The sequence below is a fragment of the Euleptes europaea genome, chromosome 6 (assembly GCF_029931775.1).
Source record: "Euleptes europaea isolate rEulEur1 chromosome 6, rEulEur1.hap1, whole genome shotgun sequence".
NCBI classification, from domain to species: domain Eukaryota; kingdom Metazoa; phylum Chordata; class Lepidosauria; order Squamata; family Sphaerodactylidae; genus Euleptes; species Euleptes europaea.
Genome location: NC_079317.1, coordinates 39,041,064 through 39,062,778, shown reverse-complemented (window position 1 = coordinate 39,062,778; position 21,715 = coordinate 39,041,064). Strand labels below are relative to the sequence as shown.

The 21,715-nt window shown below is 40.6% G+C and overlaps 1 protein-coding gene across 4 annotated transcripts in view; it reads right to left on the bottom strand.

Moving 5' to 3' along the window:
* RALGAPA1 (Ral GTPase activating protein catalytic subunit alpha 1) overlaps positions 1 to 21,715 on the bottom strand; it is a 150,016-nt gene that overhangs the window by 114,423 nt on the left and 13,878 nt on the right. For all 4 annotated transcript variants that reach the window (XM_056851781.1, XM_056851782.1, XM_056851783.1 and 1 more), the window contains exons 5-16: positions 20,855 to 20,898; positions 19,426 to 19,603; positions 18,025 to 18,140; positions 16,558 to 16,696; positions 14,309 to 14,517; positions 12,778 to 13,017; positions 9,716 to 9,907; positions 8,415 to 8,552; positions 5,478 to 5,626; positions 4,483 to 4,612; positions 2,731 to 2,968; positions 804 to 965 (exon numbers count right to left, since the gene is read on the bottom strand). In XM_056851781.1, the coding sequence (XP_056707759.1) occupies positions 804 to 965; positions 2,731 to 2,968; positions 4,483 to 4,612; positions 5,478 to 5,626; positions 8,415 to 8,552; positions 9,716 to 9,907; positions 12,778 to 13,017; positions 14,309 to 14,517; positions 16,558 to 16,696; positions 18,025 to 18,140; positions 19,426 to 19,603; positions 20,855 to 20,898 (1,935 nt within the window). The remainder of the gene's footprint in view (positions 1 to 803; positions 966 to 2,730; positions 2,969 to 4,482; positions 4,613 to 5,477; positions 5,627 to 8,414; positions 8,553 to 9,715; positions 9,908 to 12,777; positions 13,018 to 14,308; positions 14,518 to 16,557; positions 16,697 to 18,024; positions 18,141 to 19,425; positions 19,604 to 20,854; positions 20,899 to 21,715) is intronic.

The window sequence follows — 21,715 nt, the reverse complement described above, 5'->3', positions numbered from 1 at the left end:
GTGAGATCAGCTCTGACCCATGAAAATAGATATGTGAAGGCCTGGAAGAAAAAAACACTTTTTTCCCTCTTAGGACTTTATTTCAAGTTGTCCAATGGGAAATTTGGGGGAGCACTGCAAAGAACGAATATTTTTATAAAATTCTCATTTGGAATGAGTGAAATGCTTTATAAAATAAGGTTTAACTCACCCAAAATGGATACAATCCAATTTTTCCATTGGAAAAATTCAAAGAACACTGAAAAACCTGCTATGAAATATATTCCTTTTCGAATCACTGAAATGCGCTTAGACAGAATAGAGTGCAGTTATCTCTTGATTTAGTATTGGGTATATTTGCAATTTTTGTTTGTAGAAAACTAAGACTTCAGTTTATATTGTTAAAGCAGCCAAATTGGTTTAGTTTTGATAGTTTTGATAGAAAGATATTGCCTATATTTCAGTCTTTAAAAATAATTCCCAGTGGCTTCTAAGTTTCTGGAAATTTAACATTTCTAAATGATAACAAGGAAAACTAGAATGAAATAAAACTACATACTATCAGACAAGTTACAGGTTTTGATGGAAACATATCTAAGGTAAGCATTTCTAAGAATCAGATCCTCTTTGTCCAATTTAGCAGATAAAGCAGCTAATTATAGAAAATCCCACTCATAGAAAGACATGAACTTGCCCTGACAAGGGTTAGCTACAAACATTGCAGTAATTGTGGATGCTGGGTTTGCAGCAGAGATGCCAATTAAATCACACTGACGTGTCAATATGCCTAACAAAAAACATCATGCAAATTCCTTGGTACATACCAACTGTTTTTTGTCGTACTATGCTTCTAGCCTTTTCCGTTCCTGGAGATCCCGTTGTCGTAGCGCTGCGCTGCCTCATTGGGGCCTGGCCTGGCTGATCACGGCTCCAGCCTCTTGAAAATGACTTATCAACAGATGACTTTTGAAATTCATGTCCAACACCTGAAGGAGGGGGAAAAAAACCAGACAATTATGAATCAGTCCCTCCAGCAGGACCATTTTTTTAAATTTCTCTCTCTCATATATTCTAATAGTGAAGTCAGCAAATCTTTGGATTCTTAAATCAGATGACTGGAACTGTGAATGGGCAAGAAAGATCTTTCTGCAAACCTAAAAAGGGTCCCAGGTTTGCCAAAAAACCTGAAATCTCAGAAAAAAACACATTAGGGAGTTTTAAAAAGCCAAAAATTATAAAACGAGTGCCAGTAGCTTTAAGCAACGGATTCCATTAGTGACTGTTGCCAGGCATCCACTAATTCTAGGCTTGGTTCTGCCAGTAAAAGTCAGGGGGAAGGGGCAGGGCCCTTTCCAGGCCTACTTTGGCCTTTGAGGGAAGACTTGCTGGGGCCAGGCCTAACTAGGGTTGCCAGCTCCAGTTTGGGAAATTCCTGGAGATTTTGTGGTAGAGTCTGAGGAGGGCAGAGGCCTCAGCAGGTCCCCACTTGTGTGTGTCTGTGTATTTCTGATGCCACTTTAACTTAATGAAGTCAGCCAATGGCAAAGATAGTGGTTGCTATATTCCACCACGCTGCTCAGCAAAGTTTGAAGAGCTTTCTTCCAGCCTAAGGGCCTTCCTTCAGTAGCACTGGCTCTTCCCTACCAGAAAAGCTATTGGAGGAGAGCTTCTAGCTTTGCTGAGCAGAATGGTAGGATAGAATTACTTCAAAAGTATTATTTAATTAAAAATGGAATTTGTGGTCCATAGAGCAACAGAAGGGGACAGACAAATCACCCTGGGGAGAGATTTCTAGAGTTTTGGTGCCATGACCAAAGAAAGCCCTCTCCCAGGTTGCCACCCACCTAATCTCAGAAAGCAGGGGTACCCAAAGAAGGGCCTCTAAAGATGACCGTAATGGTTGGGTGGGTTTATAAGGGATTAGATGTCCTTCAGATATGTTGGTCCTAAACTGTATAGGGCTTTGAAGGTCAAGACAAGCTCCTTGAATTGTTCCTGGAAGCAGATTGGAAACCAGTGTAGATGGGCCATGACTGGGGTGATATAGTCCCTATGACCCACTCCAGTCAACATCCTGGCTGCAGTGTTCTATTAAGCCATGCTCACTATCTCACAGTGCTCTGACATAATCTTCTGGTATAAACTAACAAGATTTTTTAAACTGTATCTTAACATCATTACTGCTAACCACTCATTTAAAGGATTGACTGCAGCATCCAAGTTGGCCTGGAGGGGAAGCACAAACCACATTTCTCCAGTATGGATGTAACAGCAAATGAATAGCCACATGTGAGGAAAGGAGAGACCAGGGGAGCACAAGGTACACACAATGAAATGTATCCCACTTTTGGTTTAGACATTGTAGGCATGTTCCTTTTTAAAAATTTCCTGCTACCACCCCAGAATTAACATACAGTACAAATGCACTTAAATCGTCATAAGGGTGATTTATTGAGATTTGTAAACATGGATGACAAGGCTGGCTATCAAAATACAAATATATGTTAATACAGTTTTATATTTAAATATTAAATACTATGAAGACCACTCAAGACCAAGAAATATAAGATTAAAAGGTGTTTATCCCTTCCTTCCCATGTCTGGTCTAAAAGGTATAATGCTCCCCCAAAGCTGCAATTCAGTCTATGTCTGTGTGTGTGGGGAGGGGGAATGCAGCTTTGGAGAGGCATTTAAAGAAAACACCCTTTTCGGAGCTAATGATTTGAAGATGCCAAATTCTATATGCCTTACCTTTGCCTTTATGCTTCTTTTGTTTCTGCTCACTTAATTTATCCAGTGGTAAATCACTGAGATCCAAGCTGTATAAGTTTCTAGCTAATACTTTTGTTAGAGTCTCCATGGTAAGGGACCACTCAGTGGCCAGCTCTTCCCAATAAGTCAATGATGACAATACTGACAACAGGTCATCCCAAAGTTCTCGGGAGATGTACACATTTAAATTTGCCTTGATCCAAGCTACTATAAGAGTCTAAAAAACAAACATGTTGTTAGTTACAATAAAAAGTTGTCTCATATCAATAGAACAGGAGTGCACAACTTGACTCATTCACAGGGCCGCTGATTTTTTTCCTAACTCAAGAAGGACTTGTTGCCATGTTAACTTCAGAACAAATATTCTGGTGCAATATTAACTCCGCATTTTCTATTTAACCCTGTTTCTCCTGAACAAAACTGGCTATTCAGGGTATGTTAAATGCATTTCAATGAAGTCCTGCCCCACTATAAAAATACAACATTTTGATATGGAAGTCTGACATTTTTTACCATTCTAGAAGCAGGTTTTAAGTCCCACTATCAAAGGTACAGTAATGTTGCATTGCATCACTATCCTATTCACTTACATAGACTGTGTACCCCAACTGGTACAATGTTTGTATTCTGAAAGCATTCTGTGTGTGTATTATGTCAGATACATATTTTGCTATGGTGTCAAGCTAGCTGGGGCAAATGAAGACTCTGCTACATGAAATCCTCCCTTTATAACAAAAAGGTGGTACAGAATACGAAGCATGCTAACATGCTACTTGTTCATTGAAATAAGATGCCCACCTTAGAAGAGTTGGTTTTTATATGCCGACTTTCTCTTCCTTTTACGAAGAATCAAACCAATTTATAATCTCCTTCCCCTCCCCACAAAAGACACCTTGTGAGGTAGATGGGGCTGAGAGAGTTCTGAAAGAACTGTGAATAGCCCAAGGTCACCCAGCAGACTTCATCTGGAGGAGTGGGGAAACCAACTTGTTTCTCCAGATTAGAGTCCATCACTCTTAGCCACTACACCACATTACACATTTATTAGAATCAAATTGTGGAATCTGCCTGGAACTGTAAGGTTATAGATGAAGGAGATCCATTTCTGAATGTTCCCTTACTTAAAAACATCAATACACCTTCTTATCAGGCAAGAATGCTGATGGTTTCCCTGATCTAGCAAGGCAATTCTTGCATTCTTTAAATTAAAAAATTAAAGAATGCAAGAATTGCCTTGCTAGATCAGGCCAAGGGCTGATGGGTGGTTGATCATCCAGACTAACAGCTGGCTAAGCATTCACTAGCAGAAACTGATGGCCATCTTCTGTTTGTTCCCTGTACCTTGTACTAAGATGCATAATACCTCTGTACATGGAGGATCCATTTAGCCAACAAAGTTAAGTGTGCCTACAACAAACGCAAACATGCCCCTTTCAAAAACTTTCCCACATCAACACTTGAAGCTGGAAGTGGCACAGCCCATGAAAGATCCTATTTATAACATTGCTTAGGTTTGGGCAACATTAGAGACCATCAACAATTACTTTAACAATGCTATAAAAAACTACTCTACAGCAAGCTGATCAGAACTGGATGTTTTACTGCTGCTATTCTTACATGCAACTGGGCTTAACATGCATCCTCAAATCTGGTGCTGAATGAAAGTCACCTCAGCTGAATGGAGCACAACCAAATTTAAAACTATTATCACAATAATATGTATTTATTTGCCTGGAAAAGAGGACCAGCAAGCCTTCCTGCTAAAGTTGAATTCTTTCTTCCTTGATATTGCAGAAAAATGTGAGATGGTATTTTCAAAACCGATTCTGTGACCCTGAGCAACACAAGCAGCATCTGTTCCCTGCAAAGCAACATTAAATAATATTAGTTCGAGGCTTACAGACATTTAACAGCTTCTGCAGACTCTGTAATTTCCGTTTTTGAAGATTATGGGTTGTTGCTACTTTTCCTCTGAATTATTTTCCATGTAGAAACAGTAAAAGAAAAGTTGAAGAGAATTCTGAGGATCCATTTCACTCTAACCCCCCTAATGAGGATATCTATTGTCCAACAGAATGGAAGAACTTGACAAGCACCACGCACTACACAAAACGACAGAGGCTGGAATATGTCGGGAAGGGAAAATATGTCCATAAATTTAATCATGTACCCAAATCAGTTCAAAGCTTACTTCCAGGTAACTTATAAACTCTACCTCTGCCACACAACACAACAGAGAGATTCTTCATTGCAAACAATAGTAAAATCAATATTATTGTTCTTGAACTTACATTAATCATGGAGGTACATAGATAACTGATGCTGAATATTTTTAGAAGTATTTGCTAATTCTTTAATAACTGTTTCAACTGGGGCCAATTTAGCTGAAAACTCTTAATTGTATGGAACATATTATCTTTAAGGTCACTGGGTAGTTAAGTGTATAACTATTCACAGATTGTCTTATTTTCCACACTGGGAAAACTTTACTCAAATAATGTACATGCCAGGAATTTAGTAGGCATTACTGAATAGCTAAATTGGTGAAATATGGTGAATAGCTAAATCAATATTGGCATTCAGTTCTTCTTGTTTGCAATTCAGAATGCTCAAGACCATGCAATGGAGTTTTACGGCTAGCAGAGACAGCCCACATACATCATCCTGACTTCTTGCAGGAGGGTGGCACACAAATCTCAGACACTATTAAAATATAAACACTTTACCAAGTCTTCTTGTCCATGGTTACTTGTACCACCATATACCGGTAGATATTCAGAATGCGCTTACACATATCAGTATGTTCATCCAACAGAGTTTTAATCTCATTTGCTGGCTCAAGCAGAAATATATTTGAGGAATTTATTATAAAAACCTGTGATTAAAAAAATCAGAACGATTAGCCCTGAGAATCCATCTACACTTTGTCATACATTAATAATATCAGTACTACAGAATAAACAGTGCTATAGTTGAACAAAGTTTAACTTGGCACCCTTATGTGTCGACGTATCAGTAAATTAGAACCCCTGCTTGTTGCCACAGTTGAAATAAACTGGAATTAAAATTGGACTTTGACACTCATATAGACTTACTGGGTATTCAAAATTGGATTACTATACAGAGAAACTAGAATTAGCAGAGTACAAGTGAACATGCCAAGTTCTCCTAATACTACATCATGTTCTGGAAAGTTCTAAATGTGTTAGGGCTGATGTACAGTAAACAAAAGCAAATGCAACAATGACTCCTTGTTAAGAATTCATGAACCGGCACACTTCCTTACCCATTGCCCTTCCCTTCCATGGCAATTTCCCTCTTTCCCCTCTCCCCGACCCACCCCCCATCATGCTTTAGCCACATAGCTGCCAAATGCATTAGCAACAGTTGAAAATAACTATAGATCTGAAATCCCACAACAAAGAACACACTGTTGGCTTCAGTTAACTGAAAAATTGTGAATGATTCCAACCATATGTGCTGACTCCAGCAAGGAAGATTTATGCTTGTGGCTGATGCATGTTGCTGTATGGTTGCCTGCATGGTACACCCTAGCATCTTTTATCATTACTGCAGTTCATTTTAAGTGTTTTTTGTTGATGATGCCAACGTTTTAATAACTATCTGTTTCATGCTTTTACTGCTTTTTGATGCCAGTATTATAGATCGGCTTTTAAACTGTTACTTATATTTAACATAGTACATTCTAACTTTTTTTATATAGTTATGGTATTTACATAGACAGCGATTTGTAAGCCCTCCTTGAGAATTACTGATTAACAGCACAGACTACAAACCTTTTGAAAAAATAAATGAGAACCACTGAACTTGATGGATACAGAAGCATTCACAATTCAGTCAGTAATGCTGCCTAAGAAAGCACAAGCAGCTTGGGCCTTGGGCCTTTGTTTTGAAGCTCATCAGTTGTTCAGCTGTTGTAGCCTTTCTAAAGCTGTTAGTTTATGCTGTGAATGCCAGGGTAGACTAAACGACTGAATACCGGGGTGTCATCTTCAGCTTGCAGCCTTCAACTCCATCTTCAATCTTCAATCAGTGTTGTTTCTACCAGTGTTCTATCACGAACATTAGACTTGAAATAGACTGTGTCCCGAGACGGGCCCAGAGTCAGCCCGTCTGGGACTACAGGACCCTACCGGCCCCAGGGGAGCACAGAAAAAGGGGCGACCCCGGGAGGGAACCAAGGGGAATCAAGATGCCGAACCCTTACCTGCCTCTCTTCTCTTCCCCACAGACGCTGCAGCAGGAGACGGAGCGGCCGGGGAGGAGGACGGGGTCAGGGCTTCAGGCGGGGAAGGGGAAGACGGCCGGCCCCTCAGAGAGGGAGGGCGGGGCCGAGGGTCCGGAGACAGCGTCCCCGTGGCGGGCAGCCACGGCAGACTCGGCCGCCCGGCCGCCTCCCCGGCTGCCGGCCTTACAGGCCTCCCCGCGGCCCAGCTGACAGGCGGGCGGGTGCGTCCCGGGCGAGGACGCGGAGGTCCTACGCCGCCCGGCTCCGGCGGTTGTTCTCCCGCCCCCCGAGAAGCAGGCTGGGAGGAGGCGCGGGCTAGGCTGCTTGGCCCCTGCAGAGAGGCGGGGCCAAAGGTGCACGGCCTACTTCCGGGGGAGGAGCTCATCAGCCCTCATTAGGGCTCAAGGGGGCGGGGCCAGGAGAAGGAAAGGGCGGAGCCTGGCCTTTATAAAGGCCACTGGAGCAGAGGCCAGGGAGGAGAGCAGTCAGAGAGCTCCTTGCTGAAGGTTAACAGCAGCGGGACTCTGGCTACGTCGGAGGGAGAAGTTGACTCGGACTCTCCCTCCGACTGGTCTGAGGCCGAGGAGGCTCCTTGGGCTCAACCAGTGCGGGCGGCAGAGGAGCGGAGGACCCGGGACCCCGAACCCCCGGCTCCTACAGACTGCTTATATATATGAAGAACTTATGGAGTATTCTATGTGGCTTTGAATGGCTTCTGCATTGTTATCCTTAGTAGTATGTTTGCTGTTTTTTCTTTACAGCTGTTTACCTGCCATGTTGGGTTATCATGCCCACCTGATTCCAGTATTAGTAAATAGGCAAATCTCACAGTAGGTGATGGTCCAACCTATCTTCATATGATGGTGGTTATGACCTGCACAATATGTTGGACTGTAACTGAGATCTTACCAAGGACATGGCCTGTGAGATTATTGAAATTTTACCTCTGAAAAGAAGTTCTCCTCCTCCATTATCTGGAAAATTCCCCATCACATTAAACAATGTGCTGTGCAGCCCCATGCTAATGCTCAAAAAACCTACTGAAAGTGCCATCCAATATTGTGCAGACAGACACTTGATAACTCTGGACTTTGGCCCTGTTCAGACAATTTAAAACACTTTGTTTCCTATCATTTAGCACATTTTTCAGCTATAGCTTTCCTTGTATCTTCTTAATGTAGAGGTAATACTCAGAATCCAACGAGATTGCCAGGTTTCCTCTGGATGAGGTTCCTTGCACCTCATGCCCTCTACTGCGGCTCTGCGATGACACTGGCCTGCCATCTCCAGCAGCCATTTAAATCCAGAACAACACATAATGAATGAGCAAAGCTCAGGGGCTGTGTAGCAACAATTTTACTTGAAAAATATTTGCTATGAAACAGAAAAACAAAAGGGGAAATGTGTCTCTTACTTGCAGTACTGCTTGTACTCCTGCTCGTATACCTTGCTCTATGGCATCCAAGTCAGATACTTTATGGAGAGTGTCCTGGTAGCAGTCATTTCTGGGCCAACTTGAATTTCGAATAGGACCAGAGTTATTCATAGTTTCCTAACACACACACACATACAAAAAGATAGAGGAACATTTTTTCTTTCCAATTATTTATTTAAAATATTTCTATCCTGCCTTTCCAACTGTGCCCAAGGCAGCACATAAATACAGCCCCAGAACAAGCAATAAAATGAAGATAGTATAAAACTGCAGTATAAAAGACCACAATGCTCCCAAAGAAAGCAACATACACATGCTTAGGCATCTAAGGTTCAATGCATTTCTTTAGCTGGACAGCTGTAAATGGGCCCTGCCTGAATGGTTCCTCTCCCAAACTAGGGGCTATGACTGAATGTATGCAGCCGTGGAAACAAAGTTGAAATCCTACCAATTGGTTGTTTGGTTTAAGAAGCAATCAAGCAGCCAGTTGGTAGAAGGGCTGCCTCTGAACTGAAAGTCTGATCCCCTTCTCCAATTACCTTAAGTTATCACCAGCTGAAAGACTTTGGTCTGTGGGAGACATCACCCTTCCCTACGCGGTTAAACAGAGGAGGATGTACAACTGATCTCCCCAAGACTTGTGAAGCTGACTCCTGCACATCAATGGTGAAGACTTAGGAAATTCACTTTGCCCTGCCTTGACCCTGAAAGAAGGGCCACACAGCAGGGAAGATGGAGCTCTGTGGTAACAAAAGGAAGCATTGCATTTACAATTTCCAGTGGGCGCTCTCAATGAGAAGCCTGGCCAAACTGAAAATGAATTGACTTGAGAGCTCCAAGCATTTGACAAGCTGCTGCTTAGGCACTAGGTGGGGCCATTTGAAGAGCCTGTCCCAATCAAGGATACAGAAAAGCTACTGGCCTTTTCTCCAGAACCAGATCATGAAGAGTGCTTTAAACAGGACATAAACAGGCAGCACTGGTGCCAATTCATTTTAAGAAGGGAGAAGGTGGTAGTGGTACACTTAATACAGATAAATATTAAAAGCGGCATCTGTTTTGAAAGACATATCTAAGAAGTGTTCAAGTGCTTCGGTGGAATATCATTTGATGTACGCCAACAGATCATAACAGGTAGCTGCAATCCTACATCTCAGTATTCTTAACACCCCCCCACACACATTAAAAGTAGCTGCTATATGGAAATAAGGTAAATACATTTATTACTTTGGAAAACAACCAACCAGGTTAATTAAGTTCAATTAATTTTAATATTTTACCTCCTCCCTTTCATTCCCCTTTTCCAATGAATTATGTTCCACCATGTTTTCATCACAATCTGTGTTTGAAGAGGACACTATTTCTTCTGGATCTTTCATAAATAAGGGCTTCTCCTCTTGTTGAATCCACTCCTGATATACTTTCACCACTTTCCTCATAGCTGCTGCTTCACATATCGGTAATAAAAATGCCTAGTAGGGAAAAAAAATCGTAGCATTTAATACAGAACAGACGCTCCCTGCTACGATTATAGGTTTGTGCATTTCACCCTACTCAACTGGTTAACTCAGCAAGGTGGCAGGCACAAAGAATGTAGCTCTGCCTCAGAACGAGTGCACAGTGGGGCTCTACCACAGGAAGAGGACAGAGGACCATTTTAGGCCTGTGGTTGGTGATGAACAGACCTGTAATAGTTTAGTCTGACTCTTGGGGAAAGGGCAGAGTAGTTTGCGAGAGGGTCTGACTTGGTGCTTAGGCTGTAGAAGCCCGTCAGAAACCTGGTTCAAGGGAAAGGCCCTGAATGATAAAAAAAATGGACAACTACGTCAGGGAGCATAAATCTAACGGTAACTCCTCAACATTTCAGGGAGAATCTTTGATTAACATGTCTCTTATCATTAACATATTGTTTAAAATATGTCTTGCAAATACACAGCTTACCTTCAGTCATGCAGTGTGGTGTGGTGGCAACTGCTGACAAATAAGTTTTTTAACATCTGCACAGCCAATCAGATCTCCAATGGCCAATCAGAAGCCCTGCTGGATAAAAGCCCCCTGGCCTTGCCCACTTTCTAAAAACACTTGGTGGGCACTAGGAAAGGTGTTGGCAGGCACCAGGATGCCCAAGGACACCACTTTGGGGACCCCTGCCATATGGTGACAGAATTCTCCCTTTGCTGTAATACCTGTATAGGAACCTCTCAGAGAGGTTCACATGTTCCTTGGACCTCAGGGAGGTTCGCATGGCTCCCCCGACAGAACTGTACTGACTTTGATGATCCCTTATTTTTTGCTATCTACTCAAATCCCTACTTTGCAGGTTATACCGCAGCCTCATTTTCTTCCTGACCGTTTTTTCTTCATGGCCCACCATGTTTCATCAGGCCTCTGCTTTTCCATTTCCTTCACCTGTCTATTTGACTCTCAGGCAGCTGCCCTGCCTTATCATCACTCCTGTTTTACTGACTACTTTTACCTCAATAACATAACATTCTCTTATCCTTACATCTTTTCCCAGCCATTCATTAATTCTCTGTCTCCTCAGACTTTTGGCTCATACATCAAATTCCTATTTCTATGGAAACTGTGACCCCATACTTCAGCTTCGAACTCATCCCACAAGTTTTCCAATCCTCAAGCCTCCTTGCTCTCATCCACATAGCTCCTTCTATCCTTCTGAAAGGATTTTCCTTTCAGCCACTGTTATTCATTTCAATTTGCAAATTTTATACTGCCATTAACATTCGAGACTGACAACAGACTACAGCGATAAAATATTTATGAAGATTCAACAACACTTCCATCGGCTCAACCAAGGCTTCATTGCTACCACCAAAGGCAACCATCATATGCATCCACCACAAAATCTCTTGTGTGTGTTAAGTGCCATCAAGTCACTTCTGACTCATGATGACCCTAAGAATTAATGTCCTCCAAAACGTCTTATCAGCCTTCGCCAAAATTAAAAAGCGCATTAAAGAGCTTGATTATAACAGCACTACTTTTTGTGCTCGCCAAGTTTGTTCATCTCAGTTTTTCGGAATACCACCACTACGCAGTCTGCCCACTTATACTTAATATTTGACAACTCCTCATCTTTCTAGAGCCTTCTGTTTAGCTAGACAGCATGCTAACCCCTCTATGGTCATGCAAGGCAGAATTCTGAATATACCATACCCAGACAGGACCTGTCCTTGCTCTTCTGGCTCTATTAATTCTTAGCTCATGCCCTTTTGGAATGCTGCTTTTATGAGGAACTTAGATTACGTTGTATCTTTCCCCTTTTAACATATAAATCTAAAGACTGTGTCTGACGTAATGGCTTTTTTATTAAGTAACAGGGTTCCCAAGGCTACATTGTCAGTGGCAAGATTTATTTCAGTCTTTATATCCCTCAAACATTAGATCTAAAATTACGCTGCTCAAGATCAATGGATCAAGGAACTTCTAAGGGATAAAGGAAAGGAAAACGTCTTATCATTAACAGCCCTGATTAAGTCTTGCAAACTGAGGGCCGTAGCTTCCTTTACACAGTAAATTCATCTTATGTTGGGTCTTCCTCTTCAACTGCTGCCTTCAACTTTTCCTAGCATTATTGTCTTTTGCAGTGACTCTTGTGTTTTCATAATGTGACCGAAGTCAATAGCCTCAGTTTAGTCATTTTAACTTCTAGGGACAATTCAGGCTTGATTTGATCTAGAACCCACTGACTTTTTTTTTTTTTTTTTTTGGCAGTACATGGTATTCCGTAACACTCTCTTCCAACATATTTCAAAGGAATCAACTTTCTTCCTGTCAGCATTGTCCAGCTTTCACACCCATACACAGTAATAAGGAATACTATGGAATGGATTAACTTGATCTTGGTTGTCAGTGACACATCCTTACATTTAAGAATCTTTTCTAACTCCTTCATGGCTGCCCTTCCCAGTCTAAATCTCCTTCTGATTTCTTGGTTGCAGTTTCCCTTTTGGTTGATGAAGAAGCCAATAAATAGAAAGTCTTGAACAATTTCAATTTCCTCATCGTCCACCTTAAAGTTGAGTAATTCTCCAGTAATTACTTTCTGTCTTTTTGATGTTATCTTACTTATTAATTAATACACTTATACCACGCCTTTCCCCATAGCTCTTTACACATTACATAGATGATTACATTCTGCAGTTTTACCTCTGACTTAACTAGTAATTGAATATGAATTCATGAACATCATGCTGCTGTAAGAATTACTGCAAGTGCGGCACTTCAGACTTTCTAAAGCAAATGCTAAGATCAAGAAAACATTAAGGAAAATGTTAACATATAGACCTACACATGCTCATTTTTCACAAACAGAATTTACCTGACGAAAGATTTCTGTAAGAAAGTTAACGTTACTTCTCTTCGAAGAAAAAACTCTGCGGACTATTTCAATATCTGTGAGATGCTCTTCATCAATACTGCAAAGGCTGGAGGAACTAGGTTCTCTCTCCGTTAGAGTGCTTGTGTTAGAATGAGATTGTTCAGGCTCGGCATTTCTATCAGGTTTATCAGTACTGTCATTTTTGCTGTCTTCTCTAGAAACCAGGCTAGCAGCTGCTCTCTGAAACCAGATAGGATAAGACAAATAATTCTCCAGGTTGGCTTTTATTGTGATGGTAAAACAACACAAAGCACAGAGTTGGAGCACAGTATGAGCGTTAAGTCCCTTAAGCATCTACTGTACAGCAGTGGCTAAAAGTACGATTGTGAGCCAAGAAATCTCCAAATCTCACCTCAGAAGTGAATTATTTCAGCCTCAGCATGTTTACCCCACATCTCACCCCTAATTTGCAACAGGGGAAAAATATACACTGGAACTCCTTTCAGGGCTGTTGTAAGAATTACAGAGATAGTGCAAGTGAGGCACTTTGAAGATCCTAAAACAAATACTAAGATTATTATACCACTTCACCTAAAGTCTCTCTTTGTGCTTACAGAATCAGGGGCCTTATTCTTCTGACAATGGAACTCTCCCTCCAAACACATATAAGTGCAGTGGTCCATAAATGTTGGCTGTCCTTGTAAGTCAAACTAAAACATGACCTGCTTCTCACCCTGCCTCAGAGAAGTTTGACATCATACTGAATTCAAAGATATTTGGAGTGCTTCTGATGGACAAAGAAAGGTCAGAGTTAATTACTCTGCATCCCTACCTACTATCAAGCTCAGGAAGAGGGCAGAAGTTTCTTCCCATATCTGCACTGCGCTTCAGAAGCACTCAGTGCTTTCAAGATGCAGCCTGAGGGTCAGGGACACTCCAACCCTCTCCACTCCTCTCCTCCAAGGGCTCATCATAGTCACTAAAGGAGGGAGGAACCCTTGCTATAGCAAGGAAACCAGTGGACTTCTGTTACACTGGAGGGAAGGCTTTTAAATAATAAGTATAATGGACAAAGTACTAGAAAATCTAGGTTCAAATTCCCACTCAGAATTCACCAGAGAACCTTGGTCCGTAACTATCAATTTAATCTACCTCACAGGGTTCTTGTGAGGATAAAGGGTGAGGGAGAGAAGAACCATGTATATTGCCCGGAGTTCCTCCGAGAAAGGGTATGATTATTAGGATTGTCAGCCTTCAGGTGGGGCTTAGAGATCTCCAGGAATTACAATTGATCTCCAGACTACAACAATCCGTTCCCCTGGAGAAAATGGCTGCTTTGGAGGCCCAACTCTATGGCATTATACCCTGCTAAGCTCCGTCCCCTCCCTAGGCTCCCCCCCCACCCAAAAAATCTTGAGGAATTTCCCATCCTGGAGTTGGCAACCCTAAAACTGAAATTCACACACACAGAGTGCAAAATATGCTTCTTCCATACTTACTCCCCCACCCCTTATCGCCTTCTTGGCTCTACCTGAATATTCTTTGGCACGATTTCACCCTCCATGCCAGGAATCTGAGGTCCTGCATGAGGTTTTGGCTCAAGCCAGAAAGACACCAACCACCGGATGACAATTACGCGAGCTTTAAGGAAAGGTTCCTTTGTGCAATATATTGTTTCATTGGTTTCAGCATCTTTCTTTATCATTATATAATGTGGCTTTGGTCTCATTTGTGGCATCTCTGTAGGGAAGAAAATGTCCAAGTGATAGGATAAAAAACAAACAAACAGATCAAAGCTCAAACACACATTGAGACTGCTGGATACTTGAAATTATTAAACTTTCCGAATCTTCATTCTCTCTTACTTGGTACAGTGGAGACAGTTTCTCAGTAAGAGTAAAATGCAGTTACCTAACAAAACATAATTGTGATGGACAGTTTCCAGTTCTGCCCTCCAAGTGTCACAGCCAATCCCTGAGGTGTATGTAAATTCCTAGAGTTTTCGGCAAGCGCGAGGCTACAGTAGGAGAGAGGGGGTAGGTACTAAGGGAGGGGCGTAGAAGAGGAGGAGCCGAGTCAAGTTGCCAGCCAGATATACAGAAAAGTAGGGATCGGATAGGATTCAGCATTCTGTGTTAGACAGGTTGGTCTATCTTAGAGAAGCAGTAGGTTAGGGATGGGTAAAAGGATCAAGGGAGAATCCCGAGACACCAGCCAACCTTATCTTCAGGGTCTGAGAAAAGGGGTGACCAGCTTGGGGAAGTGTAGGGACTAAACAGATAAGGTCTACATTTCCAGTATCACTATCAGCGCAGTGAAGGCAGTAGTGAAAGCATAAGAGATTCTTGTGTTTAGTGAGCGCTTCCTAGATCAAATCACTCCATCTCACTCCAGTTTTGTAACTGGGGAGTGCATGTGACACTGTAATGGCTCTAAAGAGAACTGTGGCCCAGCTTAATGGTGAAAATCATTTTTTACTCTTTACAATATTTTAGTTGTTAACCAAAATAAGGTGTGTAACCCTCTACAGAAGAGACAAACTCACTGTTGTGTTGCTAAAATCAAAGGTCTGAGTGAGTCAAAAAAGGAGTGGGGGGGAGCATAAATCATCCTCTGAAGCCTGGGCTACCTTCCATAGGTTCACACAGTAACTGCAGCAAGTTTTCCAGCTTTCTTTATATCAACATTCTGCTTTACTGACCACTCATCAACACAAATTTATTTTAGCCAGCCACTGAGGGTTGTGTTGGATGGAGAGGCTGATACATGACTCTACCCATCACAATAATGACAACAGTGAATCATTAACTGACAATACTTTACTGTATTGTTTATGGGTCTATTTGAAATGTATAGGATAATAAAATGATGTCATAAAACTTATTCTCAATTGAACGCAAAGCATAAAACATAGAGTAGCTAAATATGCTTCGCACTGGATACTAATGACATGCATTTTGAAACAGACCCACACTGTTAACTAGCAACAATAGTGAGCTAATGTACAGCTCAAGCTGTATATCCACACGAAAGTATCCACCACCACCACATGAGTAAATCTTTTTTGTTCTTTTTATGCTTATATTCCAAAATACAAAGTTGGAAAGTGTGGCTATAAATATTTCACCAAAAAGTAAAGAAGATATTCTACTAATGTCAATTAAAGGCTGCCCCATACTAATACACAGAAAGGTCTTTAAGACCATAGGTAAAAAGTGTAGCAATTCAAAGTAAGGCTGCGATTGCTATCTACATTTACTCAGAAGTTAATTCAAATCAACAGGATTCATTCCTAAGTAAATGTCCTGAAATTCAGGTTGTAAGAACGCAACTTTAAATTTACTCATGATTAAAGTCAATCTATTTTAATATGAAGGACCATAATTACACTTAAAATTATGGATGTGCTCTGACCAGTCTCCATTTAATTCCACTCCCAGATAAAACATGAGGACAGGGTCAGATCTGCACATAAGAGAGTCGGGAGTGCTTTGATTGTGGGATCCAGCATGGAAGGGGAAGGGTTTGGGTCACTGGGCATGTGGGTGGGAGGTAGTTGTTAATTTCCTGCATTGTGCAGGGAGTTGGACTAGATGACCCTGGTGCTCCCTTCCAACTCTATGATTCTAAAAACTTAACATAATACTACCAGCAGTGTTACAATCATAGGAGAAGACCTAAAGCCTAGAAGCAGCTAAACGAACAAAATACCATATCCACAGCTAAAAGTTACATTACAAAATTATGAATGCTTCTCAAAGGTAATGAAGCAATGCTTACCAAGTACAGGGTTATACAAGCTGCTTTCCTTACACATGTTTGGGAAAATATAAGGCAAGTAATATTTCTTAAAATGTGAAAATAAGAATGAAAATCCCTTTTCTTGGTTTTCTTTGTTCTTCCATTCCAGACTCTTTACCTGAAATAAGAATACTAGATAATTTCCACTCATTTTGTAGGTAAATACAATGCAGCAATATGTTCCCAGTATAAGAACCTTGGCATACCATTAATACATTTACTTTCATTTACTTACAAGTTCTATTTGTTTTCTCTGCACCTTTAGTGTATACATATATAATGCGAAGATTGTAATTTCATTTCTGTTCAACATCAGCACACAACATTCAGCATAAAGAGCCATACATTGTGTTTTCTCTGTAAAACCGATCACAGAAATTTGGGCTGTGCTGTCACTCCTTTTTCCCAGAACAGAAGAACTATGGATGTGACATCTAACAAAAGAGCAGTTTCTGTGCGTCACAAAGATATCTCTTGCCTGCTGCCAGAAAAATAAGGCTGCAATTCTAAAGGCAATTTCCTGGGATTAATCCCCTTTGAATAACATGGGGCTTACTTCTGAGTAAACCTGCACAGGCTTGCTCCCTGGAAGAGACATGAACCAAGAAGGGACAGAAAATTACACCTTACTGTTATTTCTTGGATACAAAAGAGAAGGAGAAAATTAAGACAGGAGAGTTAGTTCTATGCTCAATATATCCATGGGGATTCTTTTCCATCCCTGAATCTACTGGTCACTCTACACTTAATACAATAGATAGCTTTGGGATTTAATAAAATATTATCATAGTATCTATGACATGATATATTATTTTTGAATTGTTCCTTATTTATGATAACAATGTAAGATATGGTACACATTCTGTCTTTGAGATCAGCAAAGAAACTTTATAGAGGCATATGTGTCAGTCACTCCTCCCAGTTATGGAACACTATTAGTTCTTTTAAAGCTGAACAGCTATTTAAGGGACTTGTTTTTAACTACGTGAACCTGTCTGTGGGCAAAGATATGGGATTTCCAAGAACTATGATTTATATCACTACCAAACTGAAGGAAACTTAAAACAGATTTTTACCATATTCTGATATTTGACTGGAGGGACATATATCCAATTTTGCTAAATATGAAGAGCAAGAAGAATTTTACAAAGCTCACCAAGTAATAACAAAATACTCTGATGGAAGGAAGCATTGTAACTAATTCCTGAACAGTTTCTAAATTACCACTAGGATGTTTTCAAAGTTCTGATTTATTGCAAGAAACCTGAACCAAAATAGCAGTTCTATCCATTTCAGTATAATGATAGGACATTTGAGGACATTAATTCATATGGTAGCCATGTCGGAAGCATCTTGATGACATAACACACATTTCAGTGTGGCTAAATGCAAAATGATAGCAGATAGAAATCAGTTACTTGAGAAAACACAGACAACTCTACATACCTGAATCACCAAATATTTCAAAAGTGCTTCTAAAAAATAGCTTGTTAGATCATCCTGTCCTTTATCTCCTGATTGTGGAGGGACAAGTGGAGTAATTTCTTCTACTGTCACTTGTGCTGTTCAATAAAAGAAACAGAAGCTGTCAAGTTTTGTAAGTTTCATTAAGAAAGGTAATAAACTATATAGCTTTCATTACTTAGGGATTCCCCCGCCCCCTAATCAATAAGCCCAAAAGGCCCTGACCTGGACAGGTTAGGCTAGGCCGAACTCACCAGATCTCAGAAGCTAAGCAGGGTTGGCCTTGGTCAGTATTTGGATGACAGACCACGAAGGAATACCAGGGTTGCTGTGCAGAGGTAGGCAATGGCAACCCCCCTCTGAACATTTCTTGCCTTGAAAACCCTATGGGGTCTCCATAAATCAGTATATACACTGTATGTGTGTGTGTATGTATATATAAATAAAATGATGCTGTGCTCATTCCAATGCTGTGCTCAGTCATGTACCAGCCTAGACGTTAAAATATTCAGGGCCCAATGCCACAACTATACATGACAGATCATCATAGCATTCAGCAAAGCCTCATCCCCATCTCCTGTTGCCTTCTTGGACATGCAATGGATTGCACCATGAGAACTGTTTCTTGTGAAAAATATACATGCCCTCCCTCTCTTCTTCAGGGCTTTAGGCTAGAACCAAGGCCCTAGGAAGGAGAGGGAAAACAGTCAAACTGATTTTTCCTTTTACATAATATCAGGAATTCTGCAATCTGTGAACACCCTAAAGGGGAGCGGCTGGAGAAGAGGACTCATTGCTATCTGATGGAAAATTGCAACAGCAGCATCCCAAACTACAAGGATCATGGGTAATGTAGTTTTTTTGGGCTTGAATCTGTAGAGCAGACAACACATACCCAAGGAACTACATTTCTCAGGCCTCTTTACACTTTACATCTGTGTGATGCACAGAGACCACAAAGAAGTTATTAACTATTTTCCAGCGTGCTCTGGAAAACAGTTCAGTTTGCTAAATTCAATTCTGAAATGCACCAGGGGACATCAATCCATCACTGACTGATATAACAATTTGTGGGCAAAGGTTCTTACTGGATGCTTGTTAAGAAGCATTCTGGCCCAACAAGTTCAAATAGTTCAGGTATTCTTCACTGATATTGCCCAAGATAATCTTTTTTTTTAATTATTGGTATTTTTAGGATACAGAAAAAGAAAGAAAAAATGGGGGGATATGGAAAAGGAAATAGGATAACATTCATTACTTTTCACAAGCGCACGGACTCTCTTTGTCATCTCATCATAAATATACTTAGAACGCTCAAGATAATCTGATGACACAAGTCAATAGCTAAAATACACAGTTTATACAAAACTACTAAATACTTACTTTCTTGGACATTTAGTACAGGATTTATTAGATTATCTAGAGTTCGAGGTCCATATTCAGACTGTGGTGGTGGAAATCCAGGAATTAAACAAGAAAACATACACAGTTGCTCTTTACTACAATTATTCTGAAGGGCTTGCAACCATAAGAGGAAGAGACGAACACCTTCACGACGAATCTGTAAAAGAATAACACATTTTAATTCTACTTTTATTTGCACATAAGGAGCTGTTGATGGCTCAAAGAGGGAATACCCAAATTTAATGATTGATATATAATAGATGATAAGTTTGGGAGCCCCAGTTTGAACCATATAATGGAGGAGATACATTGCGGAATACCCAGCAAGTTTCTACAAAATTTAACTTGAAGACTATCAAGATGTTCTATATGGCTGGTGAACCAAACTGGAGCAGCAGATCTAACAATCAAATATATGATTGCTCTATATAGGATCGTAAGGGCCAGTACAAATTGCCCTAGTTTGCAAAAGTAGGATTTTTTTAACAGAGATAAACAAGGAATTTAACTTTTGCATTAACATATGGATATGCAAGTCCCATGAAGGATTGTGTGTAAACATGACCCCGAGGTACTTAAAATTTCTTACTATCTCTATAGAATTTCCCTGCAGTTGTTAATCTCAGATATCTCTGTGTCCACCTGGACTAGACAAAATATTTTCCCTTCCAATAGAGCAACTGGAAGCTGAAAGGAATCATACTCAGAAAGCAAGCTGTAAACAATTACAAAATAAGATCTTAAATGAGGATCGGTCCTTAATGTTTAAGGATGCAAGTCATAAATGTTCACCTCACTTCTTCCAGATACCCTTTAATAGAACTTTCTCCTTGCCAGAATATTTCCACAGGTTAGAAATCCTTAAGTTTAGACAAGCTTTCTTATTGGCAAGATGTAATGCCTTAGACTCAGCCAAGAAACAAGGGTGATACAATATTCACAGAAGAACGAAAATACCCATTTTGTCTGGATCAAGTAGACTCCCTAGCCCACACTGTTTTAGCATGTCCACAAAATAATACTACATGAAATAAATATATCATTCCGTGGATAAAACAGCTAAAGAAACTTTCTGAGAAGCGGATACTGCATTATCTGCTGTCAAGTAAATTGGTCAATTGTGTGAGAGATGTGGCAACTTTTCTCTTTATAGTTTCAAGGAAAAATTAAATTTCATTTCCCCTTTTTTAAAGTCGAAATGGTAGGTGAATAGCCAGTGGCTGTTAAATCTAGGGAAAGGGAAAAAATTGCACATAAGAATATTTCAACAGCTGTATGAGTCGAGTAGTAAAACAACTCCTGATAAAACATGACATCTTGAAAAGCTTCATAAAGACTGGACCCAGTATTAGAAATACTATGGAGCTTGTCCTCAAAAAATTTAATTTTTTAAGACCATCAGCCATACCTTTAAAGAATTCCCTGTGTGAAGTAACTTCTTTAAAATTAAGCCTGGAAAAGAAAAAATACATTCAATATTTGTTGCTTTGTGGTTAACTCAAGGTGTGAGAGACCTCGGTCAAACTTGCTAAAATCTTCTAGCAAGCCCTTGGCAATCTCAGGATTATTCTTGGTGAACTTTATATCCTCTGACATTAAACTCAGAGCCAGAAGTGAGAAAAGATCACCTTCTTGATACTTTTGAACTAGATTAACCCTGCGTTGTTGTTTAACACTTTTGTGTGTGTTTTGATTCTATCCCATTCTCAATCTCCGGCCACAGCCTGGCTCAGGGCAGGTTAACATGATGTTTAGTACAATAAAAATACAATAAGATACAATAAAATCACAATATAGAAATAAAAGTAATTTGACAGCCCCATAAAATCATTGAATTAAGACATTAAAGAGAATAAAGAGATGGTTCTCATTGTTGAGGTGTAGAGACCACTGTAGGGCCTGAAAAGGACAGTCAGGTTCTCCACCTTTTCGCTGAAACAATTTACAGCAGGTGAAGGGAGGCCAGCACTGATGGAAAACCATAGCTGCTCTCAACCATAGGCCTGGTGGAATCACTCCATTTTACAGGCCCTGAGGAATTCTTTAAGATCCCACAGAGCCCTGGTCTCATTAGAAAGGGAGTTTCTGGATCAGTCTTGAGGGCAGCCCTATGTAGAGTGAGTTGCAGTAATCTAATCTGGAGGTGACCGTTGCATGGATCACTGTGGCTAGGTCGGGGCAGGAGAGGTCGAGCACCAACTGCCAGGCCTGGCGGAGATGGAAAAAGGCTTCCTTGGCCACAGCTGTGACCTGAGCCTCCACTGGTAAG